The sequence below is a fragment of the Sapajus apella genome, unplaced genomic scaffold, assembly GCF_009761245.1.
Source record: "Sapajus apella isolate SASKATOON/1434 unplaced genomic scaffold, GSC_monkey_1.0 scaffold151, whole genome shotgun sequence".
In the NCBI taxonomy this organism is placed as follows: Eukaryota; Metazoa; Chordata; class Mammalia; order Primates; family Cebidae; genus Sapajus; species Sapajus apella.
The window spans coordinates 2,073,280-2,096,633 of NW_022437091.1; the positions used below are offsets into that span (position 1 = coordinate 2,073,280).

At 44.3% G+C, this 23,354-nt stretch overlaps 2 protein-coding genes across 2 annotated transcripts in view; both read left to right on the plus strand.

Annotated features, from left to right (window-relative positions):
* The window catches only part of LOC116541372 (ribosomal L1 domain-containing protein 1-like), a 2,200-nt gene extending 289 nt beyond the window's left edge, over positions 1 to 1,911 (plus strand). The window contains 2 exon segments of the mRNA XM_032265511.1: positions 385 to 1,450; positions 1,453 to 1,911. Of these exon segments, the coding sequence (XP_032121402.1) occupies positions 385 to 1,450; positions 1,453 to 1,781 (1,395 nt within the window). The 3' untranslated portion in view covers positions 1,782 to 1,911.
* A 5,098-nt stretch (positions 1,912 to 7,009) lies between these two features.
* LOC116541373 (dehydrogenase/reductase SDR family member 4-like) lies at positions 7,010 to 22,965 on the plus strand. The gene is made up of 8 exons (XM_032265512.1): positions 7,010 to 7,235; positions 8,648 to 8,825; positions 13,829 to 13,930; positions 19,765 to 19,835; positions 19,935 to 19,986; positions 20,286 to 20,420; positions 20,894 to 20,949; positions 22,460 to 22,965. The coding sequence occupies exons 1-8, from the start codon at positions 7,108 to 7,110 to the stop codon at positions 22,572 to 22,574; spliced, it is 837 nt and encodes a 278-aa protein (XP_032121403.1). The 5' UTR covers positions 7,010 to 7,107; the 3' UTR covers positions 22,575 to 22,965.
* Positions 22,966 to 23,354: the final 389 nt, after the last annotated feature.

Below are 23,354 nucleotides of genomic sequence, written 5' to 3' on the forward strand. Positions count from 1 at the left end.
AAAAAAAAAAAAAAAAAAAAAAAAAAGGAAGAAATAATAACTGCTAAATGCATTCGCTTTGTGCTTTTCCTGGGATTACTGCTTTCATCTTTGAGGGCAGGAGGAGCATGTTTCCGTTTGGCCCAATCTCTTAAGTAGAAGAGACGCCCTGCCGTAGATGGTGTGAATACTTAGGCGTGTTTGAGGGGTTCTTAGAATTCTCTGAATATAAATTGCAGGATCCTAATAGGTAAGGTTATGGAGGTTACCCCTTGAAATAGAAGTTGGAAGGGAAAAAATAGAAAGTGTGGGAGGGGACAAATGCTAAGTTAGATTGGGAACATTCACTTATTTGTGTAAGTTATTGTGAGAACATTTCACTTACTTGTCTTCTCCACTTTGCAGGTTAGAAAGGCATTGGACGCTCTCTTGACACATTGCAAGTCCAGGAAGAACAATTATGGGTTGCTTTTGAATGAGAATGAAAATTTATTTTTAATGGTGGTATTATGGAAAATTCCAAGTAAAGTACTGAGGGTCAGATTGCCCTTACCTCATTGTATTCGCTCGGATTTAGAAGATATCTGTTTATTTACGAAGGACGAACCCAATTCAACTCCTGAAAAGACAGAACAGTTCTATAGAAAGCTTTTAAACAAGCATGGAATTAAAACCATTTCTCAGATTATCCCCTTTCAAACTCTAAAGAAGGAATATAAACCCTTTGAAGCTAAGCTCCGCCTTCTGAGCACTCTTGACTTCTTCCTTACTGATGCCAGAATTAGGCGGCTCTTACCCTCACTCATTGGGAGACATTTCTATCAAAGAAAGAAAGTTCCAGTATCTGTAAACCTTCTGTCCAAGAATTTATCAAGAGAGATCAATGACTATATAGGTGGAACAGTCTTAAACATTTCTAAAAGTGGTTCTTGCAGTGCTATACGCATTGGTCACGTTGGAATGCAGATTGAGCACATCATTGAAAACATTGTTGCTGTCACCAAAGGACTTTCAGAAAAATTGCCGGAGAAGTGGGAGAGCGTGAAACTCCTGTTTGTGAAAACTGAGAAATCAGCTGCTCTTCCCATCTTTTCCTCGTTTGTCAGCAATTGGGATGAAGCCACTAAAAAATCTACGCTTAATAAGAAGAAAAAAGAGGCAAGGAAAAAACGAAGAGAAAGAAATCATGAAAAACAAAAGGAGAGGAACAAAATCAGAAAGAAGAAACAGCAGGCTAGCAAGCCTGTATCAGTCCTTAGTAAAGACGCCGTGGCACCTGAAAGTGGTGACGCTACAGTGAAGAAACCCGAATCGAAGAAGGAGCAGACCCCAGGGCATGGGAAGAAAAGGCGTGGCAAAAGAAAAGCCCAAGTTCAAGTGGCAAATGACTCCGAAGATGAAATTCCACAGCTGGTACCAATAGGAAAGACTCCAGCTAAGGAGAATGTAGAGATTCAAAAACATGCCACAGGAAGAAGTCTCCAACAAAGAGTCCTATTCCCAGCACACCTCATGGGAAGAAAAGAAAGGCCCTGCCAGCATCTGAGACCCCAAAAGCTGCAGAATCTGAGACCCCAAAAGCTGCAGAACCTGAGACCCCAGAGAAAGGCCCACGGAAGAAGCCAAAAATCAAAGAAGAGGCAGTGAAGGAAAAAAATCCTTCGCTGGGGAAAAAAGATGTGAGACAGATTCATAAAAAGCCAGAGGCCAAGTTCTTCACCACTCCTAGTAAATCTGCAAGAAAAGCTTCCCACGCCCCCAAAAAACGGCCCAAAAAAACCAAAGTACCCCAGTCAACCTAAAGTCAGTGATTCAACCAGAAGGGAACCTCAGAGCTGCCCTCAGAGCTTATTAGAAATAATCAGGTCCTGACCCCATTGGCAGCCTTCTCCAAGCGTCAGGCCTAGACTTAAGAGATTTTTTAAAAACCTCCATAGGTAATTCTGACATATGTTCCTGGGTATAGTAATCTATGCTTAAATTGTCCTTCTGTGTGTTTGCTAACATCATAGAAGAAATACAGAGTGCTTCTCTATGGTTGTTCAGCACTTTGGAAAGCCAAGGTGGGAATATTATTTGAGCCCAGGAGTTTGAGACCAGCCTGGGCAACATGTGAAATCCCATTTCTACAAAAGAAAAAAAAAAAAAAATGGTGGCATGTACCTGTGCTCCCAGCTACTCAGGAGGCTGAGGTGCAAAGATCAAGTTAGCACAAGAAGTCAAGGCTGCAGTGAGCCATGATCACACCACTGTGCTCCAGCCTGGGTGACAGTGTGTGACTGTCTCAGAAAAACAAAAAATAAAGTTTAACATTGCTTTGCTTCTGAAAAAAAAAAAAAAAAAAAAAATTTAAACCCTAAAAGAAAACCTAGGCAATATCATTCAGGACACAGCATGCGCAAAGTCTTTATGACTAAGACACCAAAAGCAATGGCAACAAAAGTCAAAATTGACAAATGGGACCTAATTAAACTAAAGAGCTTCTGCACAGCAAAAGAAACCATCATCAGAGTGAACAGGCAACCTACAGAAAGGGAGAAAATGTTTGCAATCTATCTATCTGACAAAGGGCTAATATCGAGAATCTACAAAGAACTTAAACAAATTTAAGAGGAAAAAAAAACAACCCCATCAAAAAGTGGGCAAAGGATTTGAAAAAACACTTTTCAAAAGAAGACATTTATGTGACCAACAAACACATGAAAAAAAGCTCATCCTCACTGGTTGTGAGAGAAATGCAAATCAAAACCACAATGAGATACTATCTCATGCCAGTTAGCATGGCAATCATTAAAAAGTTAGGAAACAACAGATGCTGGAGAGAATGTATAGCGATAGGAACACTTTTACACTGTTAGTGGCAGTGTAAATTAGGTCAATCATTGTGGGAGACAGTGTAGCAATTCCTCAAGGATCTAGAACCAGAAATACCATTTGACCCAGCAATCCCATTACTGAGTATATACCCAAAGGATTATAAATCATTCTACTATAAAGACAAATGCACACGTATATTTATTGCATAAACCCATGTATATGGGTATATATCCAAAGAGTTATAAATCGTTCTACTATAAAGACACATGCACACATATGTTTATTGCAGCACTGTTTGCAATAGCAAAAACTTGGAACCAACCCAAATTCCCATCAATGATAGACTGGATAAGGAAATTGTGGCACATATACACCACAGAATACTATGCAGACATAAGAAAGGATGAGTTAATGTCCTTTGCAAGGACATGGATGAAGCTGGAAACCATCATTCTTAGCAAACTGACACAAGAACAGAAAACCAAACATCACATGTTCTCACTCATAAGTGGGAGTTGAACAATGAGAACATGTGGACACAGGGAGGGGAACATCACACACTGGGGCCTGTTGGAGGGGGGGAGCTAGGGGAGGGATAGCATTGGGAGAAATACTTAATGTAGATGATGGATTGATGGGTGCAGCAAACCACCATGGCACGTGTATACCTATGTAACAAACCTGCACGTTCTGTACACATATCTCAGAACTTAAAGTATAATCATTTTAAAATATTTTAAAAAGAAATAAAAGGGGGTTGGGGCAAGAAATAAAGAAAAGAAAGGCAATTTGAAGGACAGAATGTATAGTGTCATCTCATTTGTGGGAACAATTTTTAAAAGAACAATGCATGTAAATTATAGGACACTTCTCGAAGGATACACAAAGCCAAGAGCTGTATGGGAAGAAGGTAAAAGCAGCATAGGGAAGAGTTACTTTTCACTTTTCACATAACTTTTTGTCTCTTTTTAAAATCATGAGCAGGTGTTATTTTTATAATTCAATGAATATATGTGTTGATTTGAAAAACACACTGATCCTGAAAGTTAAAATTCCAATTCAGAGAAAATTGATTTCTATGAAAACTATCAATCTGCCAGCAATGCCAGAAAAATGAAGTGTAGCTGTACAACACAGACAGTGGATGAGGTTGTCATCACTTGCTCTGATTGCACATATGGAATTTAAAACACCCATTTCACCAGATTAAAAATATTCAATAAGATTTATAAAAAGCACTTAACACTTGCCAGCACTTAGTAAGTGCTCAATAAATAGGTACTGTTAACACTTTTAGTATTACTTTCTCTGCCTGGCAGTTGTCCTAACCCCACTCCAGCCCTCCCACATTCCCTAATCCTGACTCGTGTCAGTGATGCATGACTCAACAGTCAAAGTAAGACAGCTATTGCAAAATGCAAGACTTAAATTCCACCCCAGGTGAATTCTCTTCTGGACCACAGGCAGCCCTTGAAAAGGATGGGAGTAGAGCCCTCAATTATGGAAGCATTTTTTTCCTCAAGATAGGCAGATGTTGCCGGGCGCAGTGGCTCACGCCTGTAATCCCAGCACTTTGGGAGGCCGAGGCGGGTGGATCACGAGGTCAAGAGATCAAGACCATCCTGGTCAACACGGTGAAACCCCGTCTCTACTAAAACTACAAAAAATCAGCTGGGCCTGGTGGCGCGTGCCTGTAATCCCAGCTACTCAGGAGGCTGAAGCAGGAGAATTGCCTGAACCCAGGAGGCGGAGGTTGCGGTGAGCTGAGATCGTGCCATTGCACTCCAGCCTGGGTAACAAGAGCGAAACTCCGTCTCAAAAAAAAAAAAAAAAAGGCAGATGTTACCACCTCCATACAAGAACAATCCCATTGCCTATTACAGTTCCCATTTCAAAGAGATGCTCCCACATAAGTATGTATTTCGCCAAAAGATTTCCTGTTGTTGTTGTTTTTGTTTGTTTGTTTGTTTTTTGAGATGGAGTCTCTGGTTCCGTTGCCCAGGCTGGAGTGCAGTGGTGCAATCTTGGCTCACTACAACCTCCGCTTTCTGGGTTCAAGCAATTCTCCTGCCTCAGCCTCCTGAGTAGCTGGGATTGCAGGAACGCACCACCACGCCCAGCTAATTTTTGTATTTTTAGTAGAGTCAGGGTTTCACCATGTTGGCCAGGCTGGTCTCAAACTCCTGACCTCAAGTGATCCGCCCACCTCAGCCTCCTAAAGTGCTGGGATTACAGGCATGAGCCACTGCGCCTGGCCCAAGATTTCCTGTTCTTATCTCCAGTAAGCCAGCTTGATGAGGAATAGTGCTAGAGATTCCCATACTTCTTGACTGCCTTCTATCCTTTTCTACTCACAGGCCCCCTCCCTAAGCTCCCCTGTGCTCTCTGCAAAAGAAATAGTGCTGGAGGCCAAATAGCAACCCTGCCCATGCAAGAAAGGGCCATGTGATGTTCACCAAGCTCCTAAGCCAGAATTCTCTTTTCCCAGAATCCTTTGGCTGTCTGGCTGTCTACCTCTAAAAAGAAGGTGAAGAGAGAGTCAAACGAGCCCTGGGAAGGGTTCCCACAGCGCATTAGCTCCAAACAGTGCAAGAGGACAAGGAGTGTAGCGCTCTCCAGCCTCTGTCAATAATTCATGAGGCTCAGACTGAGGGTCACCAGTCAGAGTCAGTTTTCCCTGGACATGGGAAAAATAATACTTAAGCTCCCTTATCTCATTGGGTTGTGCTGAGTACCAAAGCTGAGTACTGCAGCTGTAACTTCTTGGCTGAGGAAGATACTATAAATCCAGTGCAGGCCTGTTCTATTACTTGCTAGCCATTCACCCACTTTTGATTGCTGAAATCCTTTTTCAACTGCTCAGCTGACCTACACATATACTAAATGAATCTTGAACGAGCATGAATTCTATTAAAAAGTGGCCCCTGAACTGAATTTCACAAACCAGGATTCTTTCCCCTCTAATTGTAGGGACTGGCATAAGTCTGCCAAACTGGTGATTTCACCAACACATTTCTAAACCTACCCATCTGATTTCATCATCTTTTCTGAAAGAAAAGACTAACACCAAAAAAAAAAAAAAAAAACGGAAAAGGAAGCAAACATATACTCCACAATAAAGGGCTATTAAATACGCTTAGCTTTACGAAACTCACTGTAATGTCTTTTCTCATTTTGCCTTGAACTAGTGAAAACGTTGCCATGGACCAGCACTGCTTCTCAGTCTGACATTTGGAGGCCAGTGGGTTAAGCCAATTCAGATGCTTGCAGTTGGGTCTGTTGGGGCCATTCTGCGGTGTACCATAAGCCATCCAGATTTATTCATTCTCCCAGAAACCCAGGAGGGACATCATTTCAGCCCACTTGGCAGAAGTGGAGGATGAAGTCTTGGACACAGAATTTATAGCTGGCAAGGACTTTATTCATCATCCATTCCATACCCTCAGTAATTTACAGATGAAGAGTCTGGCCCAGGACACCAATAATAATCACTACATGGTGGCAGTAACTACTATGTGCTTAGTAGTTTACAGTTCATAAAGCGATTTTGCCATCAACAAATATTTACTGAACTAGGATAGAGGCTAAGACCCGGGGACAAAGTGGTTAGGGAGAACCTGAGTGCTCCAAGTTTTTTGCTTTTCCACCACTGCTTGAGGGACTCTCTAGCCTCCTCCCTAACACTTAGCTCCTGTAAAGGAGGAAGTCCCTTTGGCAAGGGATATAACAGATCCTGTTTGGTTAATGACCATAGTCTACCCTCCAGGGCCCGTGAAGATGGAGGAGACCTTGAGCAAAGTGAAGAGCAGTGCCAGGCCTGGTGCAGCCGCTCACTATCACGTCTCTCTCCCAGGCTCTTCCAGCCTCACCTGGTGGACACAATAAGGACCACAGGCTTCACCTCCATCGGCATTCTCAAAACATTTGCCCTCCTGTGGGATGTCACATACACAGACCCAGACTTTCTTGGAGAAAGAATTCCATCTTTAGCTTTGAAGAAGCAAAAGCAACCAACTCAAAACCCCCACTTCCTCTAGAAGAAAACGTGGGCAAGCAGATGCAGAAGGGCAGCAGAGAAAGTCTGAGGGTTCCTGTTGGGGCCAGGGGAGGGGCGAGCCCTACAGGAAACTTGGACAGAGAGCGCTTTGATCACCCGCCAGCCTGGGAAGCCAAGCCAAAGTCCGGCGGAAAGGGCATGGGGCGCAGCGGCCGGCGGGGGGGCCGCTGTCCCTCGCCCTATCATCCTGTCCCTCGCCCTATCATCACTCACCTGCCCTGGGAGGGGTGGAAGCCAGACTTGCAGTCTGCGTCATGCACAAGGTGGGGCTGCTAGGCCCCTGGGCCCGGGCTTGGAAGTCGGTGCGGATGGCCAGCTCCGGGATAACCCGCCGGGACCCGCTCGCGAATAAGGTGGCCGTCGTAACGGCTTCCACCGACGGGTGAGTGCTCGGGCGGGAGTTTCTGAGGCGCTAGATGCCTGGAAACAGGCCGTGGCCTCTCGTCCTTTGCCTCTGGTGCCCCTGTCCTCAGACCTCGCACGCCGCCAAAGTCTGGCACTGGAAAAAAGGAGCCACGTGGTCCACCTGAAGCTCCTTCGAATCCCTTGGCCCTGGGCCCTCCCTTGCCAGCCTTCCTGTCCCGGCTGCCTCTGGCACAACTGTGCCACCTCTGTGCAGCCCCATCGGTCCAGCGCCCCAGTGCTCTGGGCTGCCCCAGTCAACCAGCCCCACCTAGCGTCCGGGAAGACCAGAAACCGGAAATCCAAGGGAATCTGGATTTCAAAATCCTATCCCACGGCCTCCAGCACGCTGAAAATGTTCCGGACACTCTATTTGGGCACCGGAAAGTCTCCCGAAACCCCTCCCCCTTACCTAGATGGGACTCAAGAGCCATGTGTCAAGACTTTTGTTTAGGTCAGTACATCTGGGCCTACCTTGCCCAGCCTATTTCTCACCCACCACTCTTGTCTGTCCTGTTTTTCATTTCTACAGGACTTTGCCAGATGCCAGCTTTTCACAAAACTAAAATACAAATGTAGGTAAAATGCTAATGGCTGACAATTGCAAAATGTGTAACTCTTCCTCCCAAAGGAATATTTACATTTTTGACCAGAGACCATCCTTTCATATGCACCCCAAAAAATAACAGGATAGAATTGGCTGGGCATGGCGGCTCACGCCTGTAATCCCAGCACTTTGGGAGACCAAGGCAGGCGGATCACCTGAGGTTGGGAACAAGACCAGCCTGACCAACATGGAGAAAACCTGTGTCTCCTAAAAACACAAAATTAGCTGGGTGTGGTGGCACATGCCCGTAATCCCAGCTACTCGGGAGGCTGAGGCAGGAGAATCGTTTGATCCCGGGAGACAGAAGTTGCAGTGAGCCAAGATTGCACCATTGCACTCAAGCCTGGGCAACAAGAGCTAAACTCCATCTCAAAAAAGAAAAAAAAAAAAGGACAGAATTTTAAGAATGATGTAGACTAGTATGGGAGAAACCTGGCAGGGCTGTTCTGAGTGAGAACCTTAAATCATGGAAGTAGCTGCTGTTGCACACCTAGCTCATTTCTCACCTCTCAGTCCCAACAGGGAATGAAGCCTGTCACCCATGGTGGGAACTGTAGAAAGTGATGTCAGTTCTTGGGAACTGAGGCTGCGGTCCAAGATCACATGAAAAATAAGTAAATGAATGCCAAAAATGGCCGTACCAGTAACCCTGTTTTACACATAGTAGAGACACGTGGAGGTCATATAGAGAAAGAGCCAGAATTCAAACCTGGGCAGTCTAACTTCACAGCCCATGCTATCAACCTCTTCAGGCATTGGCAGTCTTTGTCTCTTTCTGCTCACAGAATCGGCTTGGCCATTGCCCGGCGTCTGGCCCAGGATGGGGCCCACGTGGTCATCAGCAGCCGGAAGCAGGAGAAAGTGGATCAGGCGGTGGCCAAGCTGCAGGGGGAGGGGTTGAGCGTGACAGGCACCGTGTGCCATGTGGGAAAGGCCGAGGACCGGGAGCGGCTGGTGACCACGGTAAGCTGCAAAGAAATGGGCACAAAGCCAGGAGGTGGAAAAGGGAGCCAGCCTGAGCCTCCTTCCCTGCTTTCCTGGACAGCATTGATGAGATCCGATGCAGTGCTGTTAACTAAAACATAGTGAGTTCTGCATACTCACACCAGCCCACCAGCACATTTTTATTGTGTACCTTTCTATTATGTCTATATACTAACATCTGAGAATCATCCCATCCCAGTCAGAGAATTTTAAAACATTCTACTGCTTCAGCCCGGCATCACCCCTTGCATACCCCAGAGAAGCAGCTGGTACTGGTTCTCTAGTAATTTCCAATCTAATTGGACAGATGAGAAGGGTAAATACAATCACGAAATAGATGTTCCCACCCATGAGAGCTTATAAATAATCCTCTATTATTCAGCTTATAGAGTCAAGTCCCTGGGAACCTCAGGAGGCAGCCCACCATGTTTCAACCACCTACTATGTGCCATTTCCTGTGTTCAAAGTCTTACTCAGGTTATTTCTAGACCTGACAACAACCCAAGCAAGGCAAGGACTATTCTCTCAGTCTGCAGAGACTGGCTCAGATAGCTGGAGCAACTTCCCAAGGTCCCATAGCCAGTAAGGAAAGAGCTGTAATTCAACCCATTCCTCCCAAGCTCCCTTCTGTTTTTGGCTGCCTATGGACTACTAGGTACTGGATTTTAGTCTCAAAGAAAGTATATAAGTCAGTGTCACAGTTAGTAGTGGACACCAGCCTTCCAGCTGCACAAGAAAATATGAACCACCTGGCAAAGGAAGCTCCTCTTCCCTTGAGGATAAGGGCACACACTTTATTCCCCAGAGTGGAAGGGAGAATCTACCCAAAAATGGAAAGTACAGGATGTGCTAACAGATCAGAAGGTTGGCAGAAATAATTTGGAAATCTTCTTAGAAGAGTAGGATCTTAAGCAATAGTAGACAGTGGTACAGTAGACAGTATAAGATAATTCTAGCAAATGTTCAAATGTGCATTGGAAAGAGCCAAATGTGAGTACAAGAAAGTCACCTTGCCTGGCCTAGACTGCTGGACAGAGCCCAAGATTGGGGCCTTGATCCTGACGGTGGAAGGAGCCACTTGGGAGGCTGGGTCAATTAGTGACTAACCATATGACATGTAAGTAGCAATTTAATGTCAAAATCCTGCTGGAAAAACATCCTGTGGCCCCATCAGCTTCACTTACCAAGTCCTGCAGGCTTGGCCCAGAAGTGGTGCTTGAGCTAAATCTTGAGGAATGGATGGGAATGGACAGATGGAATAGCAATGAGGTTCCAGATAACTCTGCAGTACCAGCAGACAGCCAAAGAGGAACTGAAGGAAAGAGAGGAGCACCGTCAGTCCACAGTGGAGCACAGGCTTAGGAGTACTGGTAGAAAAGGGGCTGCATTGGAAAGATAGAGGCCATGAGCCTCCATATCCCCTTCCCCTCCCGCCCCGAGATGGAGTTTCCCCCCTCAACCCAGGCTGGAGTGCAGTGGCACTATCTCGGCTTGCTGCAACCTCCACCTCCCAGGTTCAAGCAATTCTCATGCCTCAGCCTTCTGAGTAGCTGGGATTACAGGCACGTGCCACCATGCCCAGCTAATTTTTGTGTTTTTAGTAGAGAAGGGGTTTCTACTAAAAAGTAGCCAGGCTTGTCTCAAACTCCTGACCTCAGGGGATCCACCCACCTCAGCCTCCCAAAGTTTCAGGATTATAGGCATGAGCCACCATGCCGGGCCATAGCCTCTTAAAAGGGTATGTTAAGGATCTCAAAAGGATATGACCTCTTAAAAGGATATGTTTAGACATTCTTGTAGGAAATAAGAAGCCTTGTGGGGTTTTGAGCAAGAGAAAGATGATTATTAAGAAAGGTAATCTGGCTCTTGTAGGAAGGATATACAGAGAAGACACTGAATCCAGGGCATCAGTGAGGAAGCTGTTGCTGTCATCCAGGTTTAGAGCAGTGGTGGTGGGTCTGGAACAGATGTGCCCAAGAGACATTTAGTGGGAACCAACCAAGATTTTCCAACCCCATGTCAAAAAATGGGAAATAGGAGAGGAGTCAAAACCCACTCTCAGGTAGTTTGTATGACCATTGTCAGAGAGGAGAATGATAGAATATTTGTCAGCAATTTGAAATGTGTTCTGCCAGGCCAGGCACGGTGGTTCCTGCCTATAATCCCAGCACTTTGGGAGGCTGAGGCGGGTGGATCACCTGAGGTTGGGAGTTCGAGACCAGCCTGACCAACATGGAGAAACCCCATCTCTACTAAAAATACAAAATTAGCCTGGCGCGGTGGTGCATGCCTATAATCCCAGCTACTTGGGATGCTGAGGCAGGAGAATCGCTTGAACCAGGGAGGCAGAGGTTGCAGTGAGCTGAGATGGCACCATTGCACTCTAGCCTGGGCAACAAGAGCAAAACTCTGTCTCAAAAAAATAACAGAAACAAAAACAAAAAAGAAATTTGTTCTGCCAATTGCCACATGTTACTCTGCCTTGAGAAAAACCACTGTCCTGAGGATGGTTATTACCCAGTGGCCTTATAATCTGCACCACAAAACTTCTCAGTGGTGTGGTAAGAAGAAACTAAATTAGCTGCTTATCTGCTTGATTATATCTTTTCTTAAAAATGTATAACTGTCAGAACACAGAGCAAACAGCTCCTAACCGCTTTAGTATAGTGATCACACAATTGAGAACAAGACTTAGAAGACTCCTCTGTTGCCCAGGCTGGAGTGCAGTAGCATGATCACAGCTCACTGTAACCTCAAACTCCTGAGCTCAAGCAATCCTCCTACCTCAGCCTCCCAAGTGGCTAAGACTATAGGCATGCACCACCATGCCAGTTCATCTTTTAAACTTTTTGTAGAGCTGGGGCTACATTGTCCAGGCTTGTTTTGAACTCCTGACCTCAAGCAATCCTCCCCACTGGGCCTACCAAACTGCTAGGATTGTAGGTGTGAGCCACCACAGCCAGCGTCATTCATCTTTTATGTTTTGCTGTCTGTTCAATCAAACCCATCTCCTCCCATCTCTGTGCTGACAGACCTGGAAGGAGAGGGGCGTGGGGTATACAGCAGAGTAGAAATGTCTCCAGGTGATTCTGGAGCCATCCACTGTCTTCTCCCATCCCAAACACACATGCACTGAGCACAGCGCACATCATTTTCCAACTTATTCTGCACCTCCCTAGTAACAAGTCCGTTGGTGAGACTTACACAGAGCTAAGGCAGGTGACTGGCCTTTGTGCCAGAATACCAAAATTTGAAGGGTGCAAGAAAGTATTAATACTGGTTTTAAAAGGTTATGTGACTTTAAATCCTGTTAGATTTACATGTTGACAGCCCAGGCATTCCTTCAACCTTGTAGAAACTGAGCTTAGCACCTAGTTAACAAGAATAATTAGTTAAAATGGGAAGCTAGCAGATGGTGTACATTGTTAATAACACCCCTCTGTGTGCCAAATCTGAGGCACAAAGTTGATCGAGGGCCCATTTAGTGCTACTTGCCCAAGGCATCAAAATTGCCAGCTCTGGGCAAATGCAAAGCCTGGTTTCAGGGTGGCTTTTTACTGAAAACCTTTGTTGGCAGATTCTGCTTGGCCATTGATTACTCTAGCACACACCTCACTACCTACTTATAACTTATTAAGGAGGAGAGATGTTGCCTTTCTTGGCTTTCTCAGTTTAAATCTTAGTTTCTGCCTTGAATCTTTCATGCCTCCAGGTCAAAATAGAGAGAGAGAGACAGAAAATGACATCATAACCAAATATGAAATTGCTTTAAATTCGGGCTGGTATCTTCTCCCATCATGGTTCTACTGGGCAGCCAGTTTTGTAATGACCCCAACTCACTTTCAGAGGGTTCGTATGAATTAGCTCTGTGCTACAAAGTGGAAGACTGACCTCAGTTCTTCCACCACTAACTAGCTTTATACCCTGAGCAAATCACTTCACCTCTCCCAAACACAGAATAAGCAGGCCTCCTGTTCTTAGCTAGCCCCAGTGTGTCATTACTGAACTATATGATCTTGAGAAAATTCCCTGAACCTGTTTTATCACTTCTACCTTGAGGACACTGGAATTGATGATCTCAAAGTCCCCACCAGTGGTAACTTTCTACAGCTCTATTTAAGCCCGTTTTTCCATTCGGGTAAGTGTGAACAGATTGACTTTGAGTTAATGGTAGCTTTTTCAAGGAGAACTGGACAGTAAGCACTTGGAGAAATGGGGGTAGAACTCAGTGTGAAAGGAAGGAGGGGTCTGGAAATAGATTTTGAGGTGAGACTTGAAATCATGAGAATGAAGGAGCTCCCCAAAGGGAAAGTGTAAAGAAAAGAGAAAAGGGTCAGAGGCAGCCTTAGAAGAATGGGAGGTGGGAAGAAAAGACGGCAGAAGAAGTAAGGCCAACTTCCTGGTGGCTCGAGCCTGTAACACTTTGGGAGGCCAAGGCAGGCAGATGGCTTAAGCTCAGAAGTTCAAGACCAGCCTGGGCAACATAGCAAGACCCTGTCTCTATGCACCTCTAGTCCCAACTACTTGGATGGCTGAAGCAGGAGGATGGCTTGAACCCAGCATGTCAGGGCTGCAGTGAGCTGAGATCATGCCACTGCAGTCCAGCCTGGGTGACAGAGCAAGACTCTGTCTAAAAAAAGAAAGAAAGAAATCAACCTTAAATGGTTAGCAGTAGATCTTAGGGTGGTTTTGAAGAAAAGATGTTTTAAGAAAGAGAAGTTATTTTGACAATAGTTCCTAAGAAGGAAGGTTTTGTTGTTGTTGTTGTTGTTTTTAATATAGAGATAAGGTATCTCGCTATGTTGCCCAGGCTTCTCTCAAACTCCTGAGCTCAAGTGAGCCTTCCACCTTGGCCTCCCAAAGTGTCATGATTACAGATGTAAGCCACCTCGCATAGCCCAGAAGGAAGTTTTTATCAACATGGATAAATGCACCTCCTTTACTTACTGCAGCCCTGATCCTAACCTTACCCCTCTCTCTAGGCTGTGAAGCTTCATGGAGGTATCGATATCCTAGTCTCCAATGCTGCTGTCAACCCTTTCTTTAAAAAACTAATAGATGTCACCGAGGAGGAGTGGGACAAGGTAAGGGGATTAAAGCAGCAGGGGGTAGGCCTCAGAACACATTCAACACAAACTTCATCTGCTTTTAGAATGCATTTGTCAAGTGCAATGTCAATGTGAGGACTCTTTGCCACATGCCACACACCTGGCGTGCACCTGGTAAAGGGCGGGTGGGGGTGGCTTCCTCTGTCTCTGCCCTTCTCGTTCATTTCTGCTGCTCCTGGTTCTGTCTGCTTCCATCTGCTCTTTGCTAGCCACCGTCTGCTCCCCTCCCCAGCCTTCTTCCCCGGCATGCTCTTCTGCCTGGTTGATTTCCAACAGAGACATAGCAGATAATATGCCAACAACTACGACACTTAAACTTACACACCCACCCAATCGCCGAAAAGGGAAGTTAGTTGGGAAATATTAAAAGCTGCTAGTTAAGTAAAATACTAATTCTGGTGAAATGACCAGTTGCCACTTTATAACATACAATCTTTTAAAAAATAAAAATAAAAACCTATATTATTTTCTTCCTAACTGCAATGTCAAGAAAATCTGAGATCCAGATGTCTAAATTCAAGTGGTAGAATATTGGGTTTTATGTGAAAGTATAATTACATTATATTCGTAATAGATTTCACAGACATTCTTTAATTACAAAGCTTTAATTAAAATATTTATCTTTGTTTACTAAGGCTAATATTCCCACATGATTTGGAAATGCTAATTTTTTATGATCTCCCATAGTTTTGCTTTTTACTCTGATATTGTATTAGTCTGTTTTGCATTGCTATAAAGGAATACCTGAGCTGGGCAATTTATAAAGAAAAAATCTTTGTTTTGGCTTACGGCTCTGCAGATTGTACAAGAAGCATGGTGCCAGTATCTGCTTCTGATGAGGCCTCAGGAAGCTTACAATCATGGCAGAAGGCAAAAGGGAACAGGCATGTCACATGGCAAGAGAGGAAGCAAGAGTGAGATACCAGGCTCTTTTAAACAACTAGCTCTTGCATGAACTAATAGACTGAGAACTCACTCATTGCCATGGGGAGGGCACCAAGCCATTCACAAGGTATCCACCCCCCGTGGCCAAAACACCTCATGTCAGGCCCCACCTTGAACATTGGTGATCACATTTCAACATGAGATTCAGAGGGGACAAACATACCAACTGCATCAGATGTCATCAAGAGTTTCCCAACACTGAAGTTTCAGGATGTGAAAATACTATTATTTATTTACCAATGTTTCATACACATAAAGACCAGAATGCCAAAATGTTCTTCAGTGAGCTAGCTCCTGATTCTGATTCTGATAGTCTTTTTCCCTCTTCTTTCTTTTTTTTTTTTTCCTTGCTGTATTACCCAAGCTGGAATGCAGTGGTGTGATCTCAGCTCACTGCAAGCTCAGCCTCCCAGGTTCAAGCAATTCCTGTGCCTCAGCCTCCCAAGTACCTGCTACTTTAGGCATGTGCCATCATGCCCAGCTAATTTTTTGGGTTTTTTTTTTGTTTGTTTGTTTTTGTTTTTTTTTTTGGTAGAGACAGGGTTTCACTATGTAGCCCAGGCTGGTCTCAAATTCCTGGCCAATCCACCCACTTCAGGATCCCAAAGTGTTGGGATTACAGGCATGAGCCACCGCACCCAGCCAGATTCTGATAGTCTTTAAAATAGAGGAACATCTTTCACGAACAGTCTGAATAGAGACAATATGAAAGTCAGTTTTAAACTAAGTATAGGCACAACTTGGAGATATTGTGGGTTTGGTTCGAGGCCACCACACAATAAAGTGAATATTGTAATAAAATGAGCCACATTAATTTTTTGGTTTCCCAGTGCATATAAAAGTTATGTTTACACTAAAATGGTCATCTAATGTAGTCTATTAAATGAACAATAGTATTATTATGTCTTAAAATATATATACATGTCTTAATTTTAAAAGACTTTATTGCTAAAAAATGCTAACAATCATCTGAGCCCTTAGAAGTTATAATCTTTTTGCTGGTGGAGGCAAGTCAGCTTGCCTCAGTATTGATAGTGGCTGACTTAGGGTGGTGTTGCTGAAGGCTGGGGTGGCTGTGGCAATTTCTTTAAATAAGACGGCAGTGAAGTTTGCCACATCAGTTGACTCTTCCTTTCACAAAAGATTTCTCTGTAGCATGCGATACTGTTTGATAACATTTACCCACAGCAGAACTTCCTTCAAAATTGGAGTCAATTCTATCAAACTCTGCCACTGCTTAATCAACTAAGTTCATGTAATATTCTAAATCTCATGTTGTAATTTCAACAATGTTCATAGCATCTTCATCAGAAATAGATTCCATGCCAAGAAACCACTTTCTTTGCTTATCCATAAGAAGCAACTCCTCAGCTGTTTACATTTTATCATGAGATTGCAGCAATTCAGTCACATCTTCAGGCTCCACTCTAGTTCTCTTGCTATTTCCACCACATCTGCAGTTCCTTCCTCTGATGAGGTCTTGAACCCCTCCAAGTCATCCATGAGGGTTGGAATCAACTTCTTCCAGACTCCTGTTAATGTAGATATTTTGTCCTCCTCCTATGAATCACAAATATTCTTTTTTTTTTTTATTTTTCTTAAATGGAGTCTCACTCTGTTGCCCAGGCTGGAGTGCAGTGGCGCAATCTCAGCTCACTGCAACCTCCGCCTCCTGGGTTCAAATGATTTTCCTGCCTCAGCCTCATAAGTAGCTGGTATTACAGACATGTGCCTTCACACCCAGCAAATTTTTGTATTTTTAGTAGAGACTAAGTTTCACCATGTTGGTCAGGCTGGTATTGAGCTCCTGACCTCGTGATCTGCCTGCCTCGGCCTCCCAAAGTGCTGGGATTACAGGTGTGAGCCATCGCGCCCAGCCCACAAATATTCTTAGTGGCATCTAGAATGGTTAATCCTTTTCAGAAGGTTTTCAGTTGACTTTGCCCAGATCCATCAGAGGAATCACTATGGCAGCTATAGCCTTACAAAATGTATTTCTTAAATAATAAGACTTGTTTGCAAATCAGAATTACCCCCTGATCCATGGGCTGCAGAATGGATGTTGTGTTAGCAGGCATGAAGACAACATTAATCTCCTTGTACATCTCCATCAGAGCTTTTGAGTGACCAGGTGCATTGTCAATGAGAAGTAATATTTTGAAAGGAATCTTTTTTCTAAGCAGTAGCTATCAACGGTGAGCTTAAGATATTCAGTAAACCATGCTATAAACAGATGTACTGTTATTCAGGCTTTGTTGTTCCATTTATAGAGCACAGACAGAGTAGATTTAGCATAATTCTTGAGAGCCCTAGAATTTTCAGAATGGTAAATGAGCATTGGCTTCATCTTAAAGTCACTGGCTGCATTAGCCCCTAACAAGAGAATAAGCCTGTCCTTTGAAGTTTTGAAGGCAGGCATTGACTTCTCTCTAGCTATGAAAGCCCTACATGGCATCTTCTTCCACTAGAAGGCTGTTTCATCTACATTGAAAGTCTGTTGTTTGCTGTAGCCACCTTCATCAATGATCTTAGCTAGATCTCTGGATAACTTGCTGTAGTTTCTACATCAGCACTTGCTGCTTCACCTTGCACTTTTATGATGTAGAAATGGCTTCTTTTCTTAAACCTCATGAACCAACCTCTGCTAGCTTTCAACTTTTCCTCTGCAGCTTCCTCACCTCCCTTGGCCTTCATAGAATTAAAAAGTTACAGCCTTTTTCTAATTAGGCTTTGGCTTAAGGGAATGTTGTGGCTAGTTTGATCTTCTATCCAGAACTCTAGAACTTTCTTCATATCAACAATAAAGCTATTTTGCTTTCTTGTTATTTATGGGTTCACAGAAGCGGCACTTTTAATTTCCTTCAATAATTTTTCCTTTGCATTCACAACTTGGCTAACTGGTGCACAAGGCCTAGCTTTCAGCCTGCCTCTGCTTTCAACATGCCTTCATCATTAAGCTTAATTATTTCTAGCTTTTAAATTAAGGTGAAAGATGTGTGACTCTTCCTTTCACTTGAACACTTAGAGGCCATTGTAGGGGTTATTAATTGCTCCAATTTCAACATCAACGTGTCTCAGGTAATATGGAGGCCCACAGAGAAGGAGAGAGATGGGAGAAGGGCGGAGCAGTCAGAACACACACATTCATTGATTAAGTTCACCTTATTTTATGGGTGTGTTTTATGGTACCCCCAAATAATTATAATTAAACCATGAAAGATCACACATCACCGTAACAGATATAATAATAATGAAAAAGTCTGAAATATTATAAGAATTACCAAAATATGACCCAGAGACAAAGTGAGCACATGCTGTTGGGAAAATGGCTGCAATTAACGCAGGGTTGCCATGAACCTTCAATTTGTAAAAATCACAATATCTGCAAAGCATAATAAAATGAGGTGTGCCTGTAACTTTTCTTTTAGTTTGTATATTTTTAAAAATATCACAGTACATCAAATCCAAACACAATGGTTGATCCTTCATGGAACTCTGGACTTTAAAACACACACACACATATTTGAGAGACAATTGGGGCCAATATAAAATCATCATCAATGTCAAACTTCTTGGGCGTGATAATGGATTATGGTTGTGTAAAAGAACATCCTTACTCTTTGGAAATGTATGCTAAGTATTTAGAAGAGAGCATTGTAATATCTGCAACTGAGTTTATTTATTTTATTTATTTACTTTTTTTTTAGATGGAGTCTCCTCTATTGCCCAGGCTGGAGAGCAGTGGTGCAGTCTTGGCTCACTGCAATCTCCACCTCCTGGGTTCAAGCTATTCTGTCTCATTTTCCTGAGTAGCTGGGACTACAGGCACATGCCACCATGCCCTGCTAATTTTTGTATTTTTAGTAGAGACAAGGTTTCACCATGTTGCCCAGGCTGTTCTCAAACTCCTGACCTCAAAGTGATCCATCCACCTCTGCTTCCCAAAGTGATGGGATTACAGGCATCAACCACTATGCCCAGCCCTGAGTTTCTTTTTTTAATTTACTTTTTTATTTGCTTTTTTATTTTTGTTCTTAGTAATTTTTCATTTTATTACATAAAATCTTTCAGAAAAGTTGCAACTGAGTTTCAATGGTTCATTTAAAAAACAGTACAGATCTATAGTGAGGACAAATGGGACAAAATGTGAACAACTGGTGAATCTAAGTAAAGGATATGTTGTATTTCTATTTCCAATTTTTCTGAAAGATTAAAATATTTTAATATAAGCAGTTGCGTAGAACAATGTAAACAGGCATCATACATTTGTTTTAGATTATGATGTGGGGATTCTGATTATAGCCTGTCCCCCCGCTTCCCCAGAAGGTACCTCCTCATGATCCTACTTTCTAATCACATCTAGCCAGACAGTCTACCCTAGAGGAGCAAGAGCATCTCACTCCCTACGTTCAGAAGCCAGAGAAGTGCTAGAACAACCCCAGGTATCCAAGGTCAGACCACATTTTCCCTGAGAAGCATGGCCCACTCTAGGGCAGGTCCAGGAGGATGACAATTCCAGGCTCTATCTACTTTGAAGAAACACAGAAAACACAGCTGAAATCCAAAGGAGCCCTGAGGATTTAGGCCCTTTCTGGGCCAAATGGTACTTGGCTGGTTATGAAACAAGATGAACCAGGCTCCATTTTTTTCTCACCTGAACCTAATGTATCATTATCTAGCTGAGCAGCTGGTGAGAGCTACTTCTCCCTGAACCTCGGTTTCTTCATGTGTAAGATGCAGATGTATCATCCTGAGATCTTTGTCATCTCTGACAAACATCCTAGGAACCCACTCTAACTCCTCATTGCCATGCCTCCTCTAACGCTCTTCACTCATACTGTTTCCTCTTCTTCTCTTGGCTTCAGGTTCTGCACATTAATGTGAAGGCCACAGCCATGATGATAAATGCAGTGGTGCCAGAAATGGAGAAACGAGGGTACAGAGAGTGAGAGAGAGCCTGAGTGAGATGGGATCCCTTACGGGCTGAGGGCAGTGGTCTACACTGGGAAAATGGTCAGCTCTCTTCTTTTTCCAGAGGCGGCTCAGTGGTGATCGTGTCCTCCATAGCAGCCTTTCATCCACCTCCTGTAAGAATCCTTTTGTCTGCCCCTTATATGCCATCCTAAGCTCCACATCTTTCCACCCCTCCTGTTACCCAAAGAAGTTTGTGTCCCCTTTTAGAATCACACCACCAAGTCCCTGCCCACCAAATAGTTGCCTTGCCTCCACAAACCCCAACCTAGGGGAGGTTTAGCCACACGACAGTTTCCTAACTGTGCCCCTTCCTTACAGGAGATCCCTGCTGTACACTGCCCTCTATGTCTGATCATTAGAACCAAGAATGACCTGGAAACTATGAGTCTAACCCATTCTCTTCTTTCTCCAGGGCCTCGGCTCTTACTGCGTTAGTAAAACAGCCTTACTGGGCCTCACCAAGTGTCTGGCCATAGAGCTGGACCCAAAGAACATTCGGGTGAACTGCCTAGCACCTGGACTTATCAGGACTAGCTTCAGCAAGATGGTGAGGAAGTGGAGCTCTGCAGCCCACTGGAACTCTTGAAGGGCATCCATCTTCTTGGACAGGGAAGCCCAGTTCCCGAGTCCTAAGCTCTCAACCACTCCATTCTCCTTCCTGAGACTTTTCCATATTCCCTCTCTATACCAGCTGCCCTATCCAAGCCAGACTCCTACCACACCTTTCCTGAGGAGTAGAATGGAGACTGAGGTATTCAGATTCTGTTCACACTGTTTCCTCTCTCCTTAAGTGGATGAGAATTGGAGAGATGCAGCAAAATGCATCACAAGAACCTGAAACAAATGAAACAGATGAGGGCAGTGGGGAGAGCTGGGAGCTAGAAAAAAATAGGAAGTGAAGGAGGGAAGTCTCTCTCTCGATCTTTCCTCTCAGTTGCTATGAGAACAGGCAGTTTCTTCCCTTTCTGTTCCTCACTTTCCTCTTGTTGAACATAAAAGAGATTTCCCTTCTTCCTGCAGCTTTGGGGAGACAAGGAACAAGAGAAAAGGACAAAAGAAACCCTGAAGATAAGAAGGTAAGACTGTCATGGGGGCAAAGGCCCCAAGAGGCATGAAGATGGAAAGTTCTGGTTCCTAGCAGCCCATAGCCCGCTGTCTCAATCCCACACATAACACAGACATGCTCTCCTCTGCCTCACAGACCACAAATTCATAAACACTGTCACTGCAGTGGCCTAAGCAAGAAATCAGCTTCCCTTTCAAAAGGTAAACACAGAGACATTGGGGTTTCAGCAGTGCAGAGCTCTGGGAGAAGCCCTGAGTCCTCTCTCCACCTTAGGGATTGCCTCCACCTCTGGGCATCCATGGAGACCAGGTACCAAAACCAAAACCATGCTTTTTTAGTTCCCTCGAATAATGAGATATGTTTACAAAACTCAGGTTGATGATCTACAATCCAAATGAAAGGAATGAAGAGCTTCACTAAGCCCCCAACTCCCTTACCTAAGGAATTACTCTCCTCCGCAATGAGCTGGGTGAACTGTTCAGCCACCTTGGTCAGGCTCCCTTTCCTCTAAGTTGCCTGCCTCTCTCTACCTTCTGGCTTCTGGGCACTATCTAGTTTCTCCATCTTGTCCCTCAAGGACAAATGCCAGCAATGCCTAACTCTTCACTGGTCCAGACATCCCAAATCTTCCCAAAGCCATTCCGATACATGAGCTGCAGGCCTAGTTCATAACTCATTAAAATGTTAGGGGATTGTCATCCTAGAGCTCCTATATCAAGCCCATGTAGCGCAATCCTGGATGCACATTAGAATCACCTGGGGAGCTTTTTAAACTGCAAATTTAAACTCACCCACTCCCAGAGATTCTTAATTGGCCCAAGGTAGGACTTCACCATCTGGGCTTTTGTTTTTGTCTTTTCTTTTTTCTTTTTTGGTTTAAGCCTCTCAAATGACTGCAAGCTACAGCTAGAGTGGAGAACCACTAATTCAGCCCTTCTACATTTGAGTTACTCACTCTGCCCACCTCTAGAGCATTCTATGGCAGGCAGATTAAAGTGTCCCCTAACTATGCAGTCACTGATAAAATTAAAATTGGCATATTCTCACCAAATGAACCTGACTTTAAGGAACAAGTATAGATTCCCGAAAAAGTTGTCTGAAGTTGAACCTGTACAAATGGAATCATTTTAAACACACCATTTACTGTCACACAGACTCCCTAATACTTTGGTGTGTGCACATGTTAAACAATTTTTTGAAGTATGAAATAATTGCTCACCATTTTATCTATATAACTTTGGATTTTGGTGTCCTAAGCTCTCTAAAAAAAAAAAAAAAAATGTGTTTCTATAGTATTTGAATATTATGAGTAATGATGGGTTTTACAGACTACAGTATGCTTATACTAAATTATAACAGCATATCCTGTGGTAACCCTATTTGATAAACCGAAAGCTTGTACAATAATCCTGAAAAGTCATCTAATAATTCTTGATTAAGCAAATTTCATTCCCCATGGGCCAGATGAGGGGGCCAGAACTGTTTGATTTTTACTCCCTTCCTTGTTTCCCGTTCCCCAGGATGGGTGATCCAGAGGAGTGTGCAGGCATCGTGTCTTTCCTGTGCTCTGAAGATGCCAGCTACATCACTGGGGAGACAGTGGTGGTGGGTGGAGGAAGCCCGTCGCGCCTCTGAGAACCCGGAGACAGCCCCCGGGGCAGAGCTGGGCTCTAGCTTCTGCTGCTGTTCCTGCATTCATCACTGGCCTTTCCCACCTCTGCCCACCTTACTGTTCACCTCACAAAATCAGTTCTGCCTGTGACAAGATCCAGCCTTCCCTGTCATCAAGGTGGCATCTTACTCGGGATTCCTGCTGTTGCTGTGGCCTTGGGTAAAGGTCTCCCCTGAGAACACAGGACAGGCCTGCTGAGAAGGCTGAGTCTACCTTGGCAAAGACCAACAGCTATTTTTTGCCCAGGCCACTGGGGAATTTGAGGGGAGATGCCAGAGAGGGAACCTAGAGTGGAAGGAGCAGAGTTAGAAATTAACAACTTGCAAATGAGGCTCAAATAAAATGCAGATGATTATACTGGTTAAATTGATGTGTTCATTTCTCAGTGTGGGGTGCTTAGCTGAGCAGAGAGCAGAAGTCTAGCCAGGCTGGATCTCTGGAACCCCTAGCCCTCCTCCCTGTCTGCAGGACCTGAGCGTGATGTTCAGGGGTGGAGGTGTCTTCAGAGCTGCCAGCTGGAAGGAAGGTGGCACGGGAACTCCCAGGATGTCACGGGGATCCGCGAGGCAGGCCAAGCCGGGTGAGGGTGGGAAAGGATGAACTTTCTAACACCTCCCAGATCTGGCCAGGTCCTTTCCCGGCATCGCCCTAGCTCTCGAGTTCCCTCCCGAGTCAGCAAGGACAAGCTGGACCGGTCCTGAGCTGGTGGGGAACAGGGAAAGGCCCTGCAAGATACCTAGGCC

Coding starts and splice junctions, on each gene's coding strand:
- LOC116541373 (XM_032265512.1), top strand. CDS start 7,108: ATGCACAAGGTGGGGCTGCTAGGCCCCTGGGCCCGGGCTTGGAAGTCG. Junction 19,987..20,285: donor CAGCCTTTCATCCACCTCCT/GTAAGAATCCTT, acceptor TTCTTTCTCCAG/GGCCTCGGCTCTTACTGCGT. Junction 20,950..22,459: donor GAAACCCTGAAGATAAGAAG/GTAAGACTGTCA, acceptor CCCGTTCCCCAG/GATGGGTGATCCAGAGGAGT.